General features: G+C 38.0%; 1 protein-coding gene, 1 non-coding gene and 1 pseudogene across 3 annotated transcripts in view; all 3 read left to right on the forward strand.

Annotated features, from left to right (window-relative positions):
- The window catches only part of Ap1g1 (adaptor related protein complex 1 subunit gamma 1), a 79,618-nt gene that overhangs the window by 47,740 nt on the left and 18,136 nt on the right, over positions 1 to 13,742 (forward strand). For both annotated transcript variants that reach the window (XM_010644470.3, XM_010644471.3), the window contains 4 exons: positions 2,318 to 2,373; positions 3,842 to 3,955; positions 6,395 to 6,535; positions 7,220 to 7,274. In XM_010644470.3, coding sequence (XP_010642772.1) covers positions 2,318 to 2,373; positions 3,842 to 3,955; positions 6,395 to 6,535; positions 7,220 to 7,274 — 366 coding nt within the window. The remainder of the gene's footprint in view (positions 1 to 2,317; positions 2,374 to 3,841; positions 3,956 to 6,394; positions 6,536 to 7,219; positions 7,275 to 13,742) is intronic.
- LOC117283970 lies at positions 4,250 to 4,335 on the forward strand. The gene has a single exon (XR_004515016.1). It is a non-coding gene; the product is annotated as a small nucleolar RNA SNORD71 (small nucleolar RNA).
- Positions 8,830 to 11,134, forward strand: LOC104876444 (annotated as a pseudogene).

Below are 13,742 nucleotides of genomic sequence, written 5' to 3' on the forward strand. Positions count from 1 at the left end.
AAATCCCCAGCCCAAAGGTGATGTTTTAGTGATAGTTTATTATTTCTTTCATGTTTTTCTCTCATTAAATAATTGGAGTTCTATAAGAAGTGGACCCTTCTCCCCATGAATTTTTTCCATTAATCCAATCATTTATTAATATGAGAATTGCTAACCTGAAACCTTAAAACATATTTACTAGAGAGCTGGAGGTTTAGCTCAGTGGTGTCAGAGCCTGCCTGGTAAGTTCAAGGTCCTGAGTTCATTCCCTGGTTCCACAAAACCGAACAAAGATACAAACAAACAACATATTTACTAACTAGAGTACAGTATCGTTTCAGTCATGTAACCAGCAGAACTTAGGTTAGGTTCCTCTCCCTTTCAAACAAATAACAACATATAATTCTGTACCTTGCTTTTTTCATCTATCATTATCATTACTCTTGGAGTTTGTTCGATATTCATGTAGAAATGAATTTCATTCCTTTTTGCTTTTTCTTAATTGTAATAAAAAATATATAACAATGTACTATTTTAATAAAATTTAAAAGTACAGTTTGGTGGCATTAGTATATTTGTTGTTGTGTAACCATTACCATCTTGTTCTCCAGAACATTTTTTGTCTTCCCAACCTGTCTCTATTAAACATTAACTCCCTATTCTCTACTACTACTTTTCTGCTTTCTGTGCCTATGAATTTGACTGCTCTTAGGTACTTCTGGAAAGGGACAGTAAAAAGCCAAACCCTGAAGTGTTTTTCCTACCTTCTACTCTTTTTTCTTATATTCTCTCAGCACTTTACATTTAACACCAAATATATGGGGTGTTTTCCCTCACACAAATAGTTCTCCAGTGGATACCAACTGGATGGTCTTGAATTTAATTCTGCCATTGTCTACCTGGAAAAAAGGTCATATCCCATAGGTTGGTGGCTTAGTTTCACAAGACCATCACTTCAGATGCCAATCACAGGTATAGATTGTGATCTGTGCTGACCAGCCACTTAAAAACAAAAACCTGGGTTCCTATATCCCTCTCTGAGTTTGATTAATTTGCTAGAGTGGCTCACAAAACTCAGGGAAACATTTTACTTAAGTCTACCAGTTTATTATATAGGGTGATACAAAGGATATAGCAGGAGGGGGAAAAGTGTAGAGCAAAGCATGTATGAAGGGATGAGGAGGTTTTGTGCCCTTCCCAGGCATGCCATGCTCCAGGAAACTACATGTTTAGCCATTTTGAAGTTTATAGGAATCCCGTCTTTTCAGATTTTTATAGAGGCTTTATTATGTAGGAACAATTGATTAAATCATTGGCTATTGGTGATATGCATGACTTTTAGCACCTGTCTTTCCTGAAATTTGGAATGGTGCTGAAACTTTAACCCTCCAAACACAGTGTTGGTTCCCCTGGCAAACCCAACCTCACTCTGAGGCTGTTCAGGAGCCCTTTAAAAGTCACCTCATTACAACTAAAGATGCTAATGTATTGAAATTCCAAGAGATTAGGGGTTGTATGCTAAGAAATGATGACAAAGACCAAAATTACTTCATAACCATAGTACCTCATAAGTGAAATTAAATAGTATTTATCCTTTTATGTTTGTTTTATTTCATTTAGAAAAATGTCTTTAGGGCTGGGTATTTAGCTCAGTGGCACCATGCCTGCATTGCAAGTACAAGGTCCTGTGTTTGACCTCCTGTACTGGAAAAAAAAAAAAAGAAAAAAAAAGAAAAAAAAATGTCTTCAAGGGTTTTACATGTTGTACCATGTGTCAGAATTCATTCTGTTTAATGGCTGCATAAGATTTTATCATACAGATGTCAGTACATATTTAGCAAATTTGCTATTAATGGACATTTTAGGATATTTCTTACCACTTTGGATTTGCTGATGATACCATAGTAAACTTTTATATACAAGTACAATTATGTTTGTCCGATAAATTCATAGAATTGTTGAGGTAGAGGACATACTTTTTTCCCATAAGTTTAGAGATCTCACTTGGCTTAATTGTGGTTTAAGAACTTGTAACATTTCATGAAATAGAATAAATGTTCCTTCTATTTTCTTTTTAAATATTTATAATTATTTCCAGATTACTCTTCATAGGAGATGTACCAATATTATTCTTCTAATGATATGAGAACCTTAGAACATAATCTTCTAGTAGTTACTGTTGAAATAGAACACAATTTGAAGAGCTTGCCTTTATTTATTTATTTATTTGCTAACAGTCTAAAGATGCCATCTTTAAATAATTTGTACACAGTAGAGTCAGGGTACACTATAAATGTTTCCTTCTCCTAGTCTTTTAACCTATGTTGTTTCTCTTTAGGTTCTAGCCATAAATATCCTGGGTCGTTTCTTATTGAACAATGACAAAAATATTAGGTAAGTCAACTAAAAAAAAAAAATCTTGTACCTTGCGTATTGTAAACTTAGTATCTTCTCTCTCTCTCTCTCTCTCTCCCTCCCCCCTCCTTCCCTCCTTGCACCCCTCTATAGTATATCCAGAAATTTAACTCAGAACTTTTACTTTTAGTTTGATCTTGAGTACTATTTTGTAAAGAATTTAAAGAAGTAAGTGACTTAATGGCTTAATTTTTACTCTTGTTTATGCTATATACTGAGTCATCAGACTTCTTGTAAAAGGAGAAGATGGTAAATATTGTAGTCATTTTGGGCCACAGGGTCTTTGAGGCAACATCCAATTCTGTTAATGTGGAATCAGCTGTGAATGATGTGTGGTTGTATTCAAATAACAGTTGATTAACAAAATAGCAGAGGACTGAATTTTGTAGGTAGGTTGTTGTTGTCGATCTCTGCTCTGAATTAAGAAGGAAAATACATTTTATGTAGCAAATCTGACACATTTTTAGGAACTTTAGATAGGTTTTCTCTGTTTGTTTTTGCAGTACAGAGCCTTTGCACTGAGCTATGTCCCCAGTCCCTTTTCCCTACCCCTAAACCCCTTTACCCCCTTGTAGAGACAGTTTCTTATTAAATTGTCTAGGTTGGGCTTGAATGTACAGTCTTCCTGGCTTAGTTTCCCAGAGTGCTGTGATTATAGCTTAATGCTTCCAGGCCCAAATTCAGCTAGTTTTTAAAAAAATAAATTGATCAGTGTTATTTTTAATTCCTTATATATAGTTATATTTTCTGTTATTTTTTTTCTAATCAGGAACATTTTCTTGTGTTAAGATAAAATGCAGAAGTAAATTTGTTTCACCCTGAATTATCTTCTCCTTTAAAAGGGATTTTTAAACACTTGGATCTTAAACTCAAAGTTTTACAGAGGCAATTTTGGTCTATTGAAAGCAGACAATACACGAATGGTAAAATAATTTAGGGAATAAGGAAGCCTGCAAAGGCATATGTACCTGTTTTACCATTTTGAAGATTTTTGTAGGAATTGAGTCAGTTACTTTTGGAAGTTGAATGGACTTGACTATGAAAGTAAATCTAAATCTAAAGCTGCTTCTGTTTGCCACGAGTTTAGATTATGCTGTCTCTCACTAAGCGTGCGTGCATGTATTCATTCATTCATGCATGCATTTTGAGACAGGGTCTTGCTATGTAGTTCTTGCTGACCTTGAACTCACTGCATAGCCCAGGCAGGCCTTGAACTCTTGAGTTCAAGCCTCAGCATCCTCCTGAGTGCTGAGATAACAGGCGGGTGCTACCACTCCTGGCTAATCCTTTAAAAGGTTCTTTTATACTTACTAACGGTCTTTACTTTTAAATATTTAAAAATGTATGCTTTCCTTTATCCATTAGACTTTGTTATTATTCAGGCAGGGAGAAAGTATCCTGAATTTTATATTTTAACTGTCTTGTTCTGTAACTTTGTTTCATTCAGATATGTAGCTCTGACATCTTTATTGAAGACTGTGCAGACAGATCACAATGCAGTACAGAGGCACAGAAGCACGATTGTGGACTGTCTAAAAGATTTGGATGTCTCAATAAAACGGTAACATACTGAGACGTTTCAGTTTAGAATTCTTAAATGCAGCAAGAGGAACAGATTATTGATAGTTGTATTCCTTGTAAATGTTTTTAGAATAAGTGTTAAAATTTATATAATCATTGTGTTCACAGGTGAACTTTCTGTAGAGTGAATCCATTTTTAGGAAGGATTGACAAGAGAAGTTTAGGTCAATTGAGAGCATAATAGGAAATATTGAAGTGTATGCTGAAGGTTGTCCTTGGTTCTTTGATAAATACAGATAGGCTGGGCAGTTTACTGAACATTGGTACTGTGCTCTGTGTGTTGGAGGATGAAAATAAGGAGTGATCCATCGGCTGAGTGTCTTGTCATCATGCTGAAACTCACTTTGCTGACAGCACACATTTTTCACAGTACTTACGACCTAGGATACTGGAGGCAGCTGCGTTTCTTAGAATAATACACCTAAGGAATGAGTTAGGCAGCCAGTCGCACTCTGAAAAAGCACACATCTCTTTCTTCAGTGGTGTTGCTTTGCTGGTTCTACTCTTAGGACTAGAGATGCTTGTAAATCCTAGCTATCATTAGCCTCCATGAGCTTTTGATTATGTATTCAAATGTGGAACACATTAGACTTAAAATGGTCTCTGAAGCCAGGTGTGGTGGCACAGGCCTATAATCTCACCTTCCTGAAGGCTGAGGGAGGAGGACATCATGAGTTTGAGGCCAGCCAGGGCTGCTTTGTAAATTCAATACTAGCGTAAACTACAAGGTGAGACCTTGTCTCAAAAACAAACAAACAAACAAAAAACAAAAGATCTCTGAAACCAACTCAGGTAACAAACTGAGCTTTGTTCTTGATACCGAGTTCCTTTTATTTGCACACAACATGTGTATAAGTGCTTGGGCAATTTAAAGATAAGACCTAGATTTAGTAACACCAACTTTTTGTAGTGCTTTGTGAAGGATTTTAAAAGCACACTTTCAGTTATTCTCAGAGCAAGTCACTTAGACTAGGCAATTACTTTGTATTCCCAGTTAACAGATTAGTTAAAATGCAGTCCCAGGCATCAAATGACTTGCCCAAAGCCTTAACTCTTGCAGTCCTGAGAATAGAAATCAAGCCTTCTGACTCCTATATATTTTGTTGTTTTTCTATAGTTTATTACTAGGATTTGAATTTCAAAAATAAAATTTATGTCTCTTTAATAGGATATACATTTTTGGCGGGGTGTACTAGGGATTGAACTCAGGCCCTTGTGCTTGTGAGGCAGACGGCGGCACCACTAAGCTGAATCCTTGGCCCAGGATATAAAATTTTAAGTGTTCAGATCCTGGATCCTTACTTGACTTGTTTTAAATCCTTGGTAGATGGGGCCAAATTACTTAACCTTTTGGTGTCTTGGTAGCCTTTGTATGTGCAGTTCAGGTAGAGGATCATGTACTTCATAGGATTATTCAGGATTAATTGAATTAATATATGTAAATTGTTTAGGCACTATATAAGAGATATTTTTGTTTTTTGTGTTAGCTAACATGAAAGTGTTATATACTTACCAAATTGTTATTTTCAAAAGTTTGTGCATGTATACTGTTTAAATTTTTGACCAAATATGAACAGATTGGTGCAGTACTTTTGTTTGTATGTTAAATATTTGTGTATATGCGTGTGCCCTCTTTCCCTTTCTGGGGATTGAACCCATAGCCTTTATACTGGTTTTCATTACCAGGCCTTTAAAAAAATATTTAAAGAAATTTTTGAGACAAGGTCTTAAAATTTTTAAGGTGGGACTCATACTTAAAATATTCCTTCCTTAGCCTCCCAGAATACTGGAATTAAAGTTGTATGCCACCATGCTTATCTCTTTGTTGCCAAATTGATAGGCATTTGTAGAAACTCTTCCTCACCCTACTAGCACATGCCTTTTTTTTCTTTTCTGTGGCCCTCAGGGCAGATGATTCTAATTTCCTACATACCTTTTACACTTGATCTTAGCCAAAAGGCAGAGAAGCGATTCCTACATACCTTTTGATGTAACTGATAATGGTGTTATCTTTGGACAGAAGTGTGGAGTATAGTAGAAGTAGAATGTGGTGAATGAATATATCACATTTTAAAATGAAAAGTGCAGGGAGGCATTATTATTGGTAGTAATTTTGATGATTCCTTTCTAGAGACTTAAATACTCTAAATTTTAGCTTCATAGAATAGTGTGTGAACCTGAATTGTATTTTCAGTCCTTGGTAGAATATCACTTAGCGATTTTTGAAGAAAGCTATTGAGTAAAAATTTACAGTATGAGAACCTACCGAGATTACATAAGAATAAATCTCCCTTGTGTGTTAAGATTTGAAGCATAGCCTTGTGTCAGTGCTTGATGTTCAGAGATTGTACCTTGGTCTCTTTCATTCCCACTGTAAATAGCTGGTTTTTTCTTTCTTAATTTTTTTCTCCTCTGAAAGGCGTGCAATGGAATTGAGTTTTGCCCTGGTAAATGGAAATAATATTCGAGGCATGATGAAGGAATTACTTTATTTTTTGGATTCATGTGAGCCAGAATTTAAGGCAGACTGTGCATCTGGAATCTTTCTTGCTGCAGAAAAGTAAGATTTAATTTTTTACTTTTATTGGTTACAAAGTGCTTAGAACTTTTTGAAACATCTTTAAAACATGGGGGAAATGCTGCAGACATCTTTAAAACATAACATTTATTTTAAGCTCCCAATTATAATTTAGCTAAGAGAAAGCCATTATAGACAGCATTTAAGTATGCTAAGACCAAACCAAGTCTCCTATATTTGTTCTTTAACCTCTCATCTCTGATGCTTTTGACGTGAAAGCTGTAGAAAATTTATAGCATCTGAATTGAAGTTTCTATGTAAAATTCGAAGGAGGAAGTACCTCGAAATTTTAGTCTGGCTATTACTCTTTCTCTTCTTTCCACTTGAATTTAAGGGAACCAACTCACAGTCTTGATGTTGTCTCCATCTGGGGAAAGTTCCTTTTATTTATTCTTTATCCTCTCCTGCCCTAACTTCATGATTTCTGAGAAACCAGGACAAAATTTCATTTCTCAGCTCAGCATCTCCCATTGCAATATTAAGGGAAGCATCTGAATTTGGCGTATTTCATCATTTTTTAAAAATTGCTTTTAGGTTTGAAGGTGAAATGTCTCCAAATATAATCACTTACACAGGAAACCTAGAAAAGGCTGTAGGACAAATTCACTGAATATAGTATAGTTAATGAGTTTCCATTTTTTTTATGCTGTGCTATTGTTTTTTCAGGTATGCACCTTCGAAACGGTGGCATATAGACACTATTATGCGTGTTCTGACAACAGTAAGTAGCTTTTTTAGTCAGCCTATATTAAGTGCTGACATACAGTGAGAATTGAGGCAGACTAAGCCCTTCTGTTCATGTAGTTTACATTCTAGTAGGGGAGATTAGACATTCATGGGGTGATACATAATGTAATGTCAGAGAGAGATAAATACTGTCGGGGGGGAAAGAAACCTTAAAACAGCATTGTGGGAATAATGATGACATGTTAGGGTAGAGTATGGGGCAAGTGGCCAAGTGTTTTCAGGGTGGTCAGAGCAAGTCTCTCAGAAGTTAACATTAGAGTAGCAACCTAAAGTGAGGAGGAAGCCATGCAGAAATCATGGGGAAGAGTGTACTAATTAGAAAGAAGAGTAACTGCAAGGATCCAAGGTAGCAATAAGCTTGGCCTGCTTGGCAAGCAACTGGCAGATAAATGAAGCCAGTCTAGAAAGTGAGAGGCAAAGAATTGAGGTCTGAGAGCTAAGGAGAGGCCAGGTTACATAGGGCCTTATAGGATTTTAGATTGTATTTTTGAATATGAAAGGAGCTATTGCAGGGCTTTGAATGACTAAATTTATTAAGGATTTATAATTCTTGTTTTAGATGTCTTTTTTCGGTACCAGGGATGGAACTCTGGTCCTTGCACTTTCGAGGCAGGTGGCAGAACCACTGAGTCAAATCTGTGGCCCCTTTTCCCCTTCTTTTTAGTATTTTTCTGTGGTTTTGAGGCTTCTATATTTACTATTCAGAGAAAGATTAAAAATTTATGACTGAAAGTATGCCAGGCATGGTGGCCCACACATGAAATGTTAGCACTTGGGAGGCTGAGGCACGAGGATTGGGAATTGTAGGCCGGCCTGAACTGTGTAGCAAGACCCTGTCTAAAAAACATAGGAATCTCAATGATGCACATGAAGGAAGGAGCAGATTGGAAGATGTGTGTGGCTTTTTTTTTTTTTTTTTTGGTACCAGGGATCGAACCCAGGTCCTTGTGCTTGCAAGGTAGGCACATGAGGCCTTTTTAATAATTGAATAATGATGAAAATAGATTCAAAACATTAAGTAACTTCTCCACCAAAGTCGTAGAGGGTTCTTCATATCACCGTCCAGTGGTTCAATTCAGTTTTTGGAAAGGAGCAGAACAAGTGAAATACTGAAAGCCGGAGCGAAGAAAACTTCATTTTGGATCTGTCTTTCTCCTTGACTGTCCCTCACTCCCTGTCTTTTTACTTGTTTTAATTTTGCTGCATTTATAAATAGTGAAGACCAAAGAAATAAAACATATTTAAGAGCTGTATACCAAGAAATTTCCCTTGAAAGCTGCTGTTCTGTAGAGGAAAAGTTTATCAAATTTCTGTCTGATTCTTTTGTTTGTTTGTGTGGGTTTTTTTGTTGTTTTGGGTGGGGCTTTTTTTTTTTTTTTTTTCCGTTTTTTGGTTTTTTGGTTTTTTGAGACACGGTCTCACTATGTAGTTGAGACTGACCTGGAACTCACTATGTAGTGCAGGCTGGTCTCAAACTCACAGAGATCCTCCTTCCTCAGCCTCCTGAGTGCTGGGATTACAGGCGTGTGCCTGGCCTTCTGATTCTTTTTTTAAAGCAAGGTTTCTTAGATTTGTCATGTGGTAGGTTTACCACTGGAGTTCTGTACTCCAAAGATTTTTGATTATGTTTTAATCTCTCACCTTGATGATGTTACTTACCTGAATGTTAAGCTACCTGTCTTTCTAACTATGACCTATTTATCAACATTGTTTGCCCTCACCGTGCAAATATCCATGTATTACCTATTTAAGCAACATTATAGTGCTATTACTCAAGGAAATTGAATGAGGTGAACATAGACATAGCTTTTTCCTCTTAGCCCTCTTTTTAAATGTAAGAAATGCTGTTTATGTTCCCCTTGCCCTTTATGGAAACATCCTTGGAGCTAGGTAGTGGAGAATGAGCAATTGAAGGGACTAAGTGAGCCACAAGGAGCCGGGCTTCTTTGTGCTTCATCACAAGGTGTGCTGCTGGCCAGGCTACTTAAACTCCCTTTTAACAAGAAAATCTCTCTGGTGATCCAGCTGGTAACCTCAAGGAGTTTGAAAAACAGGATCACAGAGGTTACACTCTGGGATCCTGGCCATGAGGTTGGATGCCTCACCTTGCTGAAAAGAGACACTGGACCTAATGGTGCAGCATGTTCCTGCTTGGCTAAATTTCTCAACCCCACAGTCAGCTAAGTCACCTACAACATTGAAAAACCACAGAGACCACCTACCCCGAGGAGAAGGTAGATTTGGAGTAAGCCATCGTTCATACAATTCCTCTGGTGGCTTTTTAAACAATGGACCTTTATGAACTATAGGAGATTCCTAGCACCAGCCCTCCCTGTTCTGCCATGATTCTGTGGACTCTGGTGTCTTTAAGGGAACATATGCTGGAATCACAGGGAATTTATCTGGTTGGTACAGCTCTTTTCGGGGTCATGATGGCATGAGCCAGTGTAGTGGAGATGGCACAGGGAACCATTGACACTGGAATGGGAGTTTCCACTCCCGAAAAGGCTGTGCCTTTCAGGAAAAGCCACCTAGAGAGGTTAGGGAAGGAAAAAAAGAAGACAGAGTGGTAAAATTGCAGTTTGAAGAGAAAGACTTTCCTTCTTTGAATCCAGAAGCGGGCAAACACAATCAGCCACGCAGACCTATTGGCACCCCTTCTGGATTGTGGGAAAACCCACCTAGTGCCAAACAGCCTTCCAAGATGCTAGTAATCAAAAAAATTTCCAAAGAAGATCCTGCTGCTCCCTTCTCTGCTGGATTCACCTCACCAGGATCTCACCATGCAAATGGAAGTAAGTCATCAACTATGGTTCTAAGTGTCTATAAGAACCTGGTTCCTAAGCCTGCACCACCTCCTTCCAAGCCCAATGCATGGAAAGCTAACAGAATGGAACACAGGTCAGGATCCCTTTCCTCTAGCTGGGAGTCTGCTTTTACCAATCCAGTCTCTGTTACCAAACCAGTGGTACTGGCTGGTGGTACAGTTTTAAGCTCTCCAAAGAGAGTCCCTCCAGCACTACCCCTCCATTTGAGAGCAGCTCCTCTTGTCTGACCAAGTTGACAAGCCGAACCACTGACAGGAAGAGTGAATTCCTGAAGACTCTGAAGGATGACCGGAGTGGAGTCTTCTCTGAGAACAGAGACTGACCAGCTGGAGGATTTGGAGGACAACAGCACACCTGAACCAAAGGAAAATGGGAGGGAAGGCTGACTTCAGCATCGTTTCTCTTTCCCCATTGTGGAAGAAGAGGTCCTCTCACGTTCTCTGGAAGCAGAGCACAGCTTAGTGAAAGCAGTGGGATGGCAGGAATAACCTGAAAATGATGAGAATTGCTTTCCAGTCACAGAGGATGAGCTCAAAGAGTTCTACATGAAGACAGAGTAGCTGAGAAGAAATGGCTTTGGAATGAATGGCTTCTTGCAGAGAAGCAGTTTGAGCAGACACCGAAACAAGTAGTAGTGAGACATCAGATGATGATGCCTGGAAGTAGGCGCAGAAATGTTCACAGTTCATCTGAACCAGTAAACTCAGCTTGAGTGTTTTGGGAATATACAAAAGAAATTGTTTTCCTTTTCCTTTTCGTATGTTGAATACTTCACGCACAAGGGAAATAATCACATCCTAAAGAGAGCAGTTGGCTTGTTGAGCTTTTGTTGTTGTTCTTTCCTTTTACCTGTTTAACAGATGTTTGTGTGGTGGGAAAGATTTTTAAAATACACATTTGGAACATACGGGGCAATGCACAGGCGGGAGCTGGCAGTGCAGAAACGGAGAGGAGCTGGTGCTGGGCCTGCAGCAGCAGCTTCCACTACCAGTCCTGGGGCGCTCACACACCCCTGTGCTCAAGCAGTCATTGTCAATGACAAAGTGACTATTGAAGTTATAATTGTATTACATTAATGCTAATAATTTGGATATTTTATTTTATTTTTGGCTGTTTGGGTAACTTTAGCCCTTAACCAAGCATATGGATTTTTGGCTTTGTTTTCCTTTTATGGATACAACTGTAAAATATTTGCATATAGGAAATGTGTTATTCTTGCAGCTTTGATATTCAGGGTGGATTGTAAAATATAAATTTTTTTGAGATTTCAAGGATTGAGATTATTTTGGCCAAGCTCTGGACATGTGTGGAGTGGCTGATGGTGGGCTTCAGGTAGATGAGACCCCAGGATGACGTAAAAAGTAGTATTTACCATCCTGAAGAGATGAGATAAGTCATCTTTATGTAAATGAGAAACCTGCCTCCATCAGGACTTCAGATGTCTGACACCCCGGTGATACACTGAGTAATGTGAGAGAACTCAGTGGTCCTGTGATGCTGTGATACTGAAGGGCAGGATTACATCAGCTAAAGCTGTCCTGGTTCCTTGAGAACTGAGTAGTAAGAGAAAGATTTCACTTGAGGAGGGACAAATTCCTTACCAGCTTTACTCATCCCACCTATTGTAAAGATATTCTTCTTACTACCTCCATCAACATAGGATTACCTCCACCCCTATGTTAAGTCACCTGATGCTCCCCCCACTTATTTTGTGTACCCAATAAATAGTGGCTATCTTGGAGAGTCTTTGTCTTTGCCTTTGCCCACTCTGAGGCACTGACCTCCCAACGCCCCCATATACTTTGAAAAAAAAAAAGATTATTTTGATAACATTATTTACAGACTTAAAAAGATGTCATCACAAGTCTGTTGAGGGGGAAAACTGCATAAAATAACTAACTTGGAATAAATATTTTGCATCATAAAAAACAAAACGAAATTCAACTGGGTATAGTGGCTCATGGCTGTAATCCCAGCACCACTGGGAGCCTGAGGCAGGAGGACTTAAAGGATAAAAATATCCTTTAACTAGCCTGGCTACTTAGTCATTTAGTGAGATCCTGACTCAAAGTAAAAAAAAAGGGCTGAGGGAGTTGCTTAGTGAGAATTTTCTGGGTTCATTTCCAACCCAGTACAGCCAAAAAAGAAAAGAAAAAAAGTATATTCACATACAACGAAAACTGTTATGTTATCAGAAGCAGATATTGTAAAGGAAAATATTTGTAAATATGAGCTCAAGCCGGATGTGGTGGCACACGCCTGTAATCCCAGCACTGGGGAGGCTGAGGCAGGACGATTGCTGTGAGTTTGAGACCCACCTGGGCTACATAGTGAGTTCCAGGTCGGTGTCAACTACATAGTGAGACCCTGTCTCAAAAAAACAAAAGTAAAAAGTAGAAACAGGCTGGGTATGGTGGCACACGCCTGTAATCCCAGCACACTGGAGGCTGAGGCAGGAGGATCGCTGTGAGTTCGAGACCCACCTGGGCTACACAGTGAGTTCCAGGTCGGTCTCAACTACATAGTGAGACCCTGTCTCAAAAAAACAAACAAAAAAAACAAACAAAAAATTTACAACAAAAGGGGAAAAACTACAAATTACAAGACAAATGATAACTAGAGCAAAACATTGTAACATGACACTATGTTAGTATTTTTAATCAATAAATAATCATTAGGAAAAGTCGTAGTTGTATTTGAATAGGCAATTCACAAAAGAAGGAAATGGCAAATTAACATTTGAAAAAAAATCCTTTAAGTAAAATAAAAGAGGTATCATTTTTCACCTTTTTTTTTTTTGGATGGTAGTGCTGGGGGGTCAAACCCATGGCCTCATGCATGCCCGGCAAAGTGCCCTGTCACTAAGCTGTATAACCAACCACAAGCCCTATAAAGTACTTTTTTTTTATTATTATTTTTTTTAATTCTGGGCCTTGCTGTGTCGCACAGGCAGCCCTTGAACTTCCAGTCCTCCTGTCTCAGTCTCTACAGTAGCTGGGATTACGGGAGTGTACCACCATACTGGCTTCTATCATATTTTTTAAATATAATTCCTGGTGTTGGTTAAAAAGTAGAGAATCAAGCAGCACTCTTTATCATGGTATAAAATATGCCATGTTTTCAGGGTGTCCTTTGGTTTGTATGTAGCAAAAATCTTTGATTATACATTTGATTCATTAATTCTATTTTTAGCACTTTAACCTGGAGGGGGGCAAGTTTGTTAAAGTGTATGTACAACAGTGTCTTCCTAAATTTGTTTATATAAGGGGCAAACTGTAAACAACTAGTAGTCTCTAAGGGAAGGTAGCAAAGTAAATCATGAAACATTGGTAGGAGGCAGTAATGCCATTTAAATTAAGATTTAAATATATTTGCCATGGAAGTCTGTCAGGGACATACTTGTTTCTGGTTTGCCTATAATTTGTAGAAAGTTAAACATTAATAAATTTGGTTAATAATAGGGGAAGTTATATTCCAAAAACACAAACAAATTGGGATGCTATTCTTAGTTTTTTCTGTGAGGCCCAAAAGGGAAAAGTTTGAGTTCCTGAAGAAAAGTATTTATGAAGATTAAGAACCCTTTCTTTTTGTTTCTCTTCATTTTTCTATTTCTA

This window comes from Fukomys damarensis, unplaced genomic scaffold (genome assembly GCF_012274545.1).
Source record: "Fukomys damarensis isolate Sample0158 unplaced genomic scaffold, DMR_v1.0_HiC HiC_scaffold_32, whole genome shotgun sequence".
Lineage (NCBI taxonomy): Eukaryota > Metazoa > Chordata > Mammalia > Rodentia > Bathyergidae > Fukomys > Fukomys damarensis.